We start from the raw sequence: 10923 nt of genomic DNA on the forward strand, positions 1-10923 counted from the left end.
CAATGGTTACGGGGGCTCTTTCCACGGAGTAAAGTGGCAGGTGTGTGAAGCTGACCAATCACCTCAAGCTAGTGCCGAGGTCAAGAAAATGGGGATATAAACATCCACTCCCCCATACGCCTTCATGGCGTAGTGCTTAATTAATTAAGCACAGGGATAGCTTTACCTTTTATATGTCACTGCCTCTGAAATCAATGTCTAATTGTTGTAATATGAAGCAATACAACGGTTCTGAAGGAATGAGACTAATTTAAATTATAATTTCGGCATAAAATTCGAATGGTCACGTATCCATGGCGACCGCCTTCTTTAACGTAAAGGAAAGTACAAAGGCACTTGTAAATTTAAGTCTCATAATTTGTATATTTTTTTTGTGAAAATTATTCACATATTTTAACAACTGAATATTAACCAATATGTACGTAATAAACTTTTTTTTTTTTAAAAACACACTGTTGGAATTTCCTATTTTCCGTCCCCAGAACTTGTGCAAACCTCAAACATGGCCATGTTTGCCTGTACCAAACACTACGGTGCTCTCTTCATTTAACTACACCGCCAGCTGATTCTGCTATCAGAGCAACGACCCCAACACAGCACACTCAAGTTCCTTTCCGATGATAACATTAATACTTTTCAATAAATACACTTTCCAGGACAGTCTTCAGAAGGTCACCAAATGTGTTATTAATCACAAAAAAGAATGGTTATAGATGACTAGAACTGCTGCACTTCGTCGCCAGATTGCAGCACATGACAACTCGCGCAACACGTCACAAAACGAGGAACTCAATAAATTAGTGTAGAACATCACAAACAGGTTCACTACTTGCTCATGCAAGTTTCCGCGCTGAATACTGGCGCTCGCAGTGCGTGATCTGCTCATATACCCTGTCTATCCGCTCGTTCAGAATCTTAATGCTTTTGTCCGGAAGGCTGGGCAAGAAGTCTCGGAATTCGGGGTCCGAGGCGTCGAACCTCTCCTGCAGCAACGTGCCCACGTCCCTGTTCCTGTGAAGCCGCTTGATGACGTCTGCCGTGGACCGCCTGAAGACGCAGAGGGACTGCAGCAGGGCGCCGTGGTACGCCTCGTACTTTCCGAGCAGCCTGTAGCCGTGTAACAGGCCGCTCTCGTTGTCGAAGAATATCAAGAGCCCGGAGTTCGGCTCCCGCGCGAGGTTATGTGCAGGCGCGTCCATCATGGCCGGATTCCACTGCAAATTGTACAGGTTATTGACGACCCGGTCCAAATTTGCCGTGAGGTAGTCGAACAGAATGAGATCTGACCACTGAGCGAGCTCGGTCAGCATACCGGGCGTGGCTTCCTCCTTGCTCAGCATGACATCCGGAGGGTGCAGCCGCCTGGCGGCGGTTCGGAGAGACGGAGGGATGTGCGCTGGCTCTAGGTATGGGACGAACCTCGTGAGAACAACTGCTCGCTCTTCGCTCCACTGCGCTAGCGACAACTGGGGTCGAACCCGCGACCATAAGGGATCTCGGAGCCGGACCAGAGCTAGGGATGAGGGCGCAAGGTTCCTGAGACCCAACAGTCGTCCGAGGTAGAAGCTGAACAGCTCCCCCTGGATCTGGTCCGTGTTTTGCCGGTACCTGCAGCAGGAGCGCGTACCGTCCTCAAACGTCACCAGTCTGTTCTGCATCCTACCACACCCTTCCTCAACTTTGACGACCGGCGTCTTCCGCGCATAGCGACGCCAAGCCTCGGCTTGAGACTCCTCGAACCCCACCGGCATGGCGTCCTCCACCCGACGTCCCCAGTACACTCCCCCTTCAATCAAATCTTCAGTGTCATGCACGGCCGGCCTCAAGACAGCGACTGGCACCGCAGAACTGGCCACAAAGGCGACACTCGGGAAGTGAGTGGCAGCCTCTGTGTCGTTAGTTCCTCGCAGCCTGGTTGGACTGACACTGCTCGCGTTTAGGGCGACATTATGCCGCAGGGCGGAGGGGCGTGCGAGCCCACGGGGAAGCACGTAGAGCGGGATTGTGACTCCAACCACCAGTCCCAGGATAAAGGCCAGCCCCGCTGTTAGGAGACACAGTGTCCTGTACGGAGACGTCCTGCCCGCAAACTGACCGCTGCTGCCCCAAGACGTGAGCATCACAAGCTGGTGCGCCTTGTTGCGTCGTCGATTGTTACTGACGTCGTCGACCACCAACTGTTGCTCGCACATTGTTGCGTCTGTTTCCTACACCTCGACACTCATATTGTGGTTACATTGTCATCCTGTAGAGGCAGCACTAGTCATGTTTAAACAATGTCGCATCACTGTTCTCGTTTGGAAACTCACTGTTGACACAAGGCGAGCTTGTTCTCCGAGATTTTGTTTTACTAACTCAAGTTTACTTCAGAACAAGCATTTCTTTTTTCTCTCTCTGAAAGTTGAACGTGTTTGTTTAGGACAAGTCCCTCACTTCTCTTGTTTACTGAAATAATTTAAACAAATGAAGAACAAGTTCTTCCATTCACATAGTGAAATATGCAAACGACTTTTTTGTTCCACTCCACCTCTCCTTACTGTATGCTGTCAGTAATTTAAATAAAGAATATCCTCTCTGAACTTTTCACAGCCGGAAACCAAACGTCGCCACACGAGCAATTGTCACACACTCTTGTGAAACTGTCCTCTCGTCCTCCTGCCTTCCATCTCAGCTCAGGTCACGGAGCACAACTGAAGACACTCGGCTAGCTGCAGTGTGGGTATGGCACAAACTCGCTGGTGGAGAAGGGAGGGGAAACGCTGACTCCTCCCACCGCTCCGCTCCGCCGCCCGCAGTCTAGAAAAATAAAGGACGTACATCGGTCAATCGGAAGGCAAACCCGGTCAGCCTTACACAAGTTAGATCCTAATTTGGGCTGCCGTTTTTTTCCTTACTCGCCGCTGCTCGGTTCATTTCAAGGCCTGCACAAAAGCTGTTAAGAGAACTAACTAACGGATCAGTTTTTATATAATCTCTGCTTTGAGCAAAATACAACAAGAAGACATGCATTTGAAGTCAAGTTTCCAGATTACAGAAGGCCTGTTCCCTGTCTCTCCTATACTTACAGCAAAAACTGAAATTAATGCTCATTAAAGAAGTAAATTTAACCAACGTAGTGAGACGCGAGATTCCCAGTAAGGTGACTAAGATGTAACTCCGTGCAGTCTGGTAGATAGTTGCCGACGTTGCGGAAAGACCCGCTACCGGTAACAATCTATCAGACTAACCTTTTAAAGCAAGGAGGTAACTATATGTACCACCTGATTTAACATTGTTATCTGGATTATACAGCCGCGAATTGTAGAATGACTGGTGAATAATGAAGTGAAAAGGAATTAAAAGGCCTAATATATGTACTATCCCAGCATTCGCCCGGAGATATGAGAAATGCTATGAAAGTCGTGTCGAGATAGCAGGTGTCCCAGCCGAGACTAGAACCACGCGCCTTTCGAATGCAGTCAGCTGTCTCTTCACTGACGTCTCTCTCCGTGTGTGAACATGCCAAAGAACAGCGAGACTTGTGACAGGAGCACGGATGGCTCAGACGGTAAATGCAGTTCCTGCCGGGGAAAAGGGAACCTTTGTCTTCATCCTTAGAGCGTCGTCCGTGTCTATGGGCGCAACTCAGCTATACGGAACCGGTATGGACCGCTCTTCTTTCTGCGTCAGGACGAACCTGCCCACTCACCCCTACACGCCCCCCATACGCTTTAGTAGCATTCTTTACGAGTATATCCAGGATTAGCTGTAGCAGCAGTATGTAACAGCTTTCCCTTACATTAACCGAGAGTGACAAATCTCAAGCGAACAGAACGTCAGAAATTAAAATGTGCGAACCAGTGTTACAGTCAGTTTTGACGTTTGGGCGTGAAACATGGTTAATGACTGAAAAGACTAAATTTACGTTAAATATATGGTGGAGGAAAATTCTGAGGAATGTATATGGGCCTGGAACTGTGGAAGATATCTGAAGAATCAGAACTTGTTAGGAACTAAGGGAATTGTACAGAAACCCCTGACCTGTTACCGGGTATTGTAAGATGTTTCGAGGAACAAAAGAGGGTAGCTAAGGGAATGCAGGGGAATAGCACAAGAGTGGGAAACCTTAAGAAGGCTGGAAATTGAAGAGAATGATTTACGAGAGCTGAAAGAGAGCGATATGGAAGCAAAAGTAAAATAATACAAAAGAACGGGCACCTCCTATAAAGGGGACAAAGACTCATAGACAAGGAGTCAGTACGTACGTACCTCCCAAACACCTGCCACTGAGGTCTGAATTTCCTTGAGATTCCCGCAAAACTTATCGCTGTACAGAGCCAAGTATTCATAGCTCTCTAGCAACACAGTTCGCATTCAGACTTGAGCAATCAAGGCGAATAAATGTACTAAAATCTTGTCGGCCGATGGAGACAGAAGAAATCTCTGAAACACTGGTTCTTAATTCAAAACCGACGTGTGTGTTGGGCCAATAAAATGTTAGTTCCAACACGAATCACACGTTTCCATCAAACTCACTGACACGTAAGGTTTCTACAAATCATACTCAAGAAGGAAAGGGTGAAGAATCTATTTCGAACATGTAACAGCCTAGAATTATTTTCTTTCTCCTCTCGCGCCCACTTTGGAGCACAGGACTGATTTCTCAGTTTCATTATCATTTTTGCAGATGGTAGGACTCCTTGGACGGGTGATCAGCTCGTCGCAAGGCCTCTATATAAACACAGGACAAACAACACAGAATAAAGGCATAAACACAGCAAACATGTCTTGTGTGGGATTCGAACCCATCATCCCAGCTTCCGAGCGAGCGAAGACAGTACATGCCTTAGACCGCTCGACTACCGTGACTGGCAGTGTATAAGAATATATAAGAATTCAGTTCGTACCTCACAGGAAACAGATCCGAACCCAAGATCCCGACTTCCGAGCGAGCGAAGACAGTACATGCCTTAGACCGCTCGACTACCGTGACTGGCAGCCTACAATTATAGGCACCGTTAATCGTTTGTCTATATAGTTTTTTGTTATTAATTGTGCTTGAAGTAAGCGAGAATGTCGCGGAACCTGGAATATTTTGTGTGGCTTGGAGCAGGAAATCTGAGCACAGGGCAATTCGTGCCACCGTAAATCAATTCGAGAGGCGTCCAGCCGGTTGGAGTAGTTCCTGGGGCTGGTGGCTTCCCCATGTGAAATGCATTACAGAGGATGAAGCGACGTTCTTTGGTTTTAACCAACAGGAATGCCTACATTCGATGTAGGGCTGAGGCACTGTGTTCGAATCCAGCAAACTGGCAATGAGGAACTGGCGTTAGGGTCGGACGGTAAACTTTGGAGGCGATGCGTCGCTGGTAAGATTCATTTCGGGGGAGGGTGGATCTTCTTGTTTCAACTCCATGGGTCAACGGACGTGTTTTGCGACTTCGGGATTTCGTTATAACAAATTAATACGAGTAGTGGCTAAAGTTGCGCGAGGCAGAAATCGAGCAAATCATGACGCCTCGACGCTTCTGCGAATTAGGAAACGAACTGTTACGAGTACGAACGGGTGAGACAAAATAAATATACGTATTTATCATGAAAGTGAAGCGCTGTCGCTTGTCATATGGTGCATGATCTGTCTGTTCCCCCGCTAATGCGACATTCGAGTCAGAGCAAAACTTTACCAGCCGAGTTGCCTGTCCTTACCATTCCACGCCTCAACTAACGCCGCCCTAGCAGGAGACCAGGTTCACTCGTACGGTTATAAACGTCAAACACACACTTACACAGAGCCTTTCCATTTCCTAGACCAACAGGTTAATGCTGTCTGGTAAAAAATCACTGTTTATTGTGGGAGTCATATGAAACACATAAGTATATTAAAAGTAAAATGGTAAAGTAAAAGTAAAGGCATCCCTGTGAGAGGCCATGGAGGCCCATAGGGTTGTGAGATGTTGAGGTTCCCACATTCTCTAGACAATCGGCTCACAGATGGCGGAAAGGCTGTCAGCCCTACGCGCCGGCCGTCCTTTACCCTCAAGAATATTCCAAGACTACTCCTGGTACTAATTTCTCTTAGAGGCTGAGTCGACCACAGGGCAGTAGTGCGGCTCGAAGGATTAGGTGAATTGAAAAAATCCAATGACCACATCGGGACTTGAACCCGCGACCTTCCGGCTTGTAGCATAGTGCCTCAACCAACTACGCTACCTAAGTGCTTAGAATTCAGAGCTCCTTAACACTAAAAACAGGCGGTGTATATAGTTAGCACAATTCTTCAAATTGTTGATACGAGTTTCAGGGGCGGTGTGCATAGCTTGCACTACAACACATCATTAGCTATTTACTAATTTATTTGAGAAACAGTGCTGTTTGCACAACAAGTGTTTGCCTGTGTGCGCACGTTCCGTCAGTAGAGTTCCAGAGAGTTGAGGTGCTATCAGGAGTAGAGCTGAATAAACACGTCATCAGGAGGACATCCTGCACCTGCACAGCCGTACAATGACGTAATGTCTCGTTTCGTTCTATCCAGTAGCAGTAGGCTGTAGGCATCACGCTTACACAACAATCGTCCTTAAAATAGGATTCTGGATTCGAAACGGTTAATTAAACAAGAAGTCTGTGAAGGACTAATCATCTGCTCACCAGTTCAGTCCAGGGAATTGCCGCTGGTCCTCGCCAGCACAGTCATTCCGACCCCGTCGGAACACGTGAACTAATTCTTGTTCGTTCCAAGAAAATGTATGTGTTTTGAAATGGGGTCTCCTTTTCGACAAGAGGGGGGGGGGCTGGTCTTTCTGAGTAGGCGCCGCATTTGTTGCACGGTAAATTCGCATGAGTGTACCCGCACTCACGAAGCGTCCAGGTAATGGCATTTGTACTTTATGGACATCATACCGCCCTGTCACTTTATCACAATGTTTGATTCTTATGCAACATATACACAGGACAAGTGTCAATGCAGGTATCTGCAGCACGTTAAGTGTCTAGCTGCTTCCAGTAGAGAGAGTGTTTAGTAAAATTGTTGATAAAGTGAAAAATAATGGGGAAATTAAAAGACCCTTTGTTGTGGAGAGGGAGTGAGAGCTTCATTTTGTTAGATTGTTCCCAGGCGCCAGCCGCTCGTCTCTCTGATCCGGACAACACGAGAGTGAAGACGTTACGATAGTTAGAAACAGTGGCTTGAGACAGGGGCCGCGGGATTTTGATTTTCTGAGATAATGTCGGCGTACAATTTAGAAAGTAAAAACAATAGCTTTCGTGGCTTTAACAGCAATGGAGGTTCATTTAGACGAATTTATGTCCAGAGGGCTGCATGAGAAGCTGGCTGTAGCCACTAGGAACTTGGGAAAAATCTCAGAATTTCCTTAAAGACGGGGAGAAACCAAGAAACCCAGTGTAGAGACGGTCGGCGTGCCGCCAGAAAGCCGGAATGACTGAGGACAACGAGGTTGATTTCCTAAACAACGACCAACGTCCCCACGACAGTGGAGTTTCCACCGTTACATACGAATTGTTGAAGCAACGTTTTGATAGCCGCGGGCGAGTTAACCCTTCGACATGGTGCGCTCTATTCAGTCCGTGTGCAAGTTATAAGAGCCCAACTGCGACAAGAGACTAGTTCAAACCCGTGTGGAGGCGGAGTCGAATACCTCCGTGACCCTGCGAGTCGTAGGAGGCGACGAAAATGGAATTCTCAAATCTGAGACAGTAAAATATGGTCGCGAGTCCCAAGGACTCAAGACCCGAGAAAGACTACGCTGGCAAGACCCAGTAGCATGTAAAAAGACAGACCCGTCCTCTCGTCAGAGAGGGCGTCCCACAAAAAACAGAACCGTAATGTTCAACAGTAATACATATATGGTCATGATCCCCAGACGGGGCTCGGCACCAAGACTTACTGACTGACTGACTGACTGACCGTCAGTCGCAATGTACCTTGGACTTGGAGACTAGTTCGGTTTCTATGTATTTGACCTTAGAAGAGCAGAGTTAGTATTTGGCAAGAGAACAGAAGAGTTCTCATCCGAATAGAGCAGAAGACATTTCACCGAGGATAGCCATGCGAGAGGGTCGTAACATTGAAGAAGAAACGTCTAAAGGACGTTATACGTTGGGAATAATTGTACTTGCGAGTGTTAAAGTGACTGTCCAATAAACATTCGTTCAAATCCGAGAACCCACACAATTTCTTGTCTCGTTGTCTAGCGAACACGCGACAATACTGACTTGCAGCCGGAATACCGGCAAACAAAACTACATGAGAGATTCCCTTATATTTCCGAGGCATATGTGTTGCTGCTTTATGGGTAATATGAATTACATGTCACATATAACAATATACTGGTACGTGAAATACATAGCAAGAATAGCAGTACATTGATAACGGACTGTTTACAAAACATATATAAAAATATAATAATATACATCAGCATCCGTTGCCGTGGAAGTCACACCGTGTCCAACAGTTTTTCTATTGTTACACTATACTGTTTGCTCCTGGGACCTCTTTAGAGAGCCGTTGCCTAGCATCGTTAGGGGAGGGACACACAGACAAGGTGATCTCATACTTTTACTTTTTCAAACTAAGGAAAAGAGAATGAAAACGTTCTAGGAAATGCTGGGTTTGAGAGCCTCACAGCTGTAACCGTGGGAAGTACTGTCTTCTGGAATTTAGCGCCTTGTAGTCCGGCAGAAATGCACAGATATTTCGAAGGAACGTACTGCCTCAGGGCCGCACCACAGCTCAAGCGGTTAGTCGCTGGCTTCCCACCGCGGCGGCCCGGGTTCCATCCCGGGTCTGGTCAAGTGGGATTTGTGGTGGACAAAGTGGCGGTGGGGCAGGTTTTCTCCGAGTACTTCGGCTTCCCCTGCCAATCTTCATTCCACCAACTACTCCACAATCACCCTCACCTACCATCTGGGGCTGGTACAATAGGCCAGAAGTGACCACAGTACACGGGACTTAGTCCCACCCCACTAGCAATAAAAGAAAGGTACTGCCTCCATCTTCAGATGTTCCTCTGCTTCCTGCTATCTGGTTCCATCTGGTTCTTCGATTGAGGCATACTTTCCTACAAAATGTAAGTAAACATCTACCGGACTACACGGTGTCACACCCCATAAGACTGTACTGTAATTTAGAAAATGTTTGAGGAGCATAATGCTGACGTATTCGTTACTTTCTGTTGTAATTACTTCAGAGAGCCGTGGGACTTGCTTTATATTCCTCTACAGATTCTGACTGAGAGATTTCCCTCTCCAAACAATATTTAGCAAGATGCGCTCCACCTGCGAGCAGATTTCAATCCAAAGGGTCCTTGGTTGTTATCCCATTTTAACCAAATCTGAAATTCGCTAACAATTTTTTTTTATAGCTTCGTCATACCCACCTGCTCGCCTGCTTGTCTGTATACTTCGACGAGAGTAACAGCTGGAGAACAGCGGTTCGATTAGTATAGATTTTGACACCAGAAATTTACAAGTTGCTGATAAGTTTCAATTTTGGCTTTTGTCCGACAAAAAGAAAACACTTTACGTGATGAAGTGCACTACATGTTTGTTGAATATAAATCGTAAAATATTGTGGCATGTAGACTCTTTGCTAACCAGCGACCCTGAAATAAACAACTATACAACAGCCGTTGCTAAGTAACGGCTCCGCAAACAAGCATGTTTCCACAGCAACAATTGCACTACAACAAAGGAACGGTGTTTTCTATGCTGTCCGAGCCGATATGTTACAAGCAGGGCCAGTTAGCTGTTGCAATTAGCCAATCGGTTAGTGAGTTTGTTAGGTAAGCGCTGGGGTTTAGGTGTTGTGAACTGTTACTGTGAAAAGCTGATAGCTGAGGTCGTGGACAGTACAGAAACAAACAATAAGGGTATGTCCGCTGTTGAAAGCCGGTACCAAGCAAAGGCTAACGAAGTGCGTAAGAGACTAAGAAGACCTAGCGTGCCCTACAGTGACTTGTGCTCTGTAGTAACGAGTTGCATAAGTGTACAACAAATCCGATTACAAATCCAAACTGTGTCTCGTCACCCTATCTCGAGACAATATTTTTATCACGAAGAAATATTCCTTCTATATGTTCGTTGTTTAACGACGGGTTCAATAGCATCAGATAATAGAATGAAAACGGTGAACTGGAAAAATTTTGTAAGGAAGTGGTCGAGGCGTAATTGAGAAGATATCCTGAAATGCACACAGTGGAATGGAGGTAACCCACAAAAAGCCTCAGACAAATCTGTGTCTGGTCGGAGATCGAACCGAGCACAAAATGATATAAAGACAACTGGAACACAAATTTCATGATCCGTAAACTTTTTCGGGGTTTCCGGGTTTCGAGAGAATTAAATAAAAGTGAATGTATTCGCCACGTATGTGCACATTGCCTAACTTGTTGCTTCTTGCTGTAGCCACCGTTCGTAGCTCGAGCTGAACAGGACTGCCTCCCTCGCTGTGTCACCGGACAAGCGCCGGGTTTGACGTCAAGCAACAAACTTGAAGACTGAGGTTGCGCTCAAGGCTTTGAAGGGAATAGGTAAAAGTAACTATGTCCCTGTGCTTAGTTAATTAAGCACTTTGGCAAGAAAGCGTATGAGAAAGTGTATATATAGGCGCGTCCACATTCCTCGTGCTCGTGCTCGTGGGGAGACTCGTCTGGCTTTCACTTGTGCCCGTAAATCTTCGTCCACACTACTTCAGTTGCTCGCCAGGCTTCGGCGCGTGAGGATCTGTATATTTACTCGTAGTGTGTACAGGCTGTATTCGTATTTTAATTTGCTGGCTATAGTTCTTAAATTAAAATTTTAAAATTTGCTTGTCTCGTGAATTGTCATATCGTCCACATTACTCGCGAGCATAGCGAGTCGCACGAGCACGAGTAATGTGGACGCGGCTTAAGAGAGATACACTTTTTTGTTTACTTCGGCACTAGCTGG

The 10923-nt window shown here is 46.4% G+C and overlaps 1 protein-coding gene across 4 annotated transcripts in view; it reads right to left on the reverse strand.

Annotated features, from left to right (window-relative positions):
- Window positions 1-147: 147 nt before the first annotated feature.
- The window catches only part of LOC111870172 (extracellular serine/threonine protein kinase four-jointed), a 176202-nt gene continuing 165426 nt past the window's right edge, over window positions 148-10923 (reverse strand). For all 4 annotated transcript variants that reach the window (XM_023862239.2, XM_023862240.2, XM_023862241.2 and 1 more), the window contains one exon: window positions 148-2796. In XM_023862239.2, the coding sequence (XP_023718007.1) occupies window positions 834-2192 (1359 nt within the window). In that variant the 5' untranslated portion in view covers window positions 2193-2796 and the 3' untranslated portion in view covers window positions 148-833. The remainder of the gene's footprint in view (window positions 2797-10923) is intronic.

The sequence above is a fragment of the Cryptotermes secundus genome, unplaced genomic scaffold (genome assembly GCF_002891405.2).
Source record: "Cryptotermes secundus unplaced genomic scaffold, Csec_1.0 scaffold734, whole genome shotgun sequence".
Lineage (NCBI taxonomy): Eukaryota > Metazoa > Arthropoda > Insecta > Blattodea > Kalotermitidae > Cryptotermes > Cryptotermes secundus.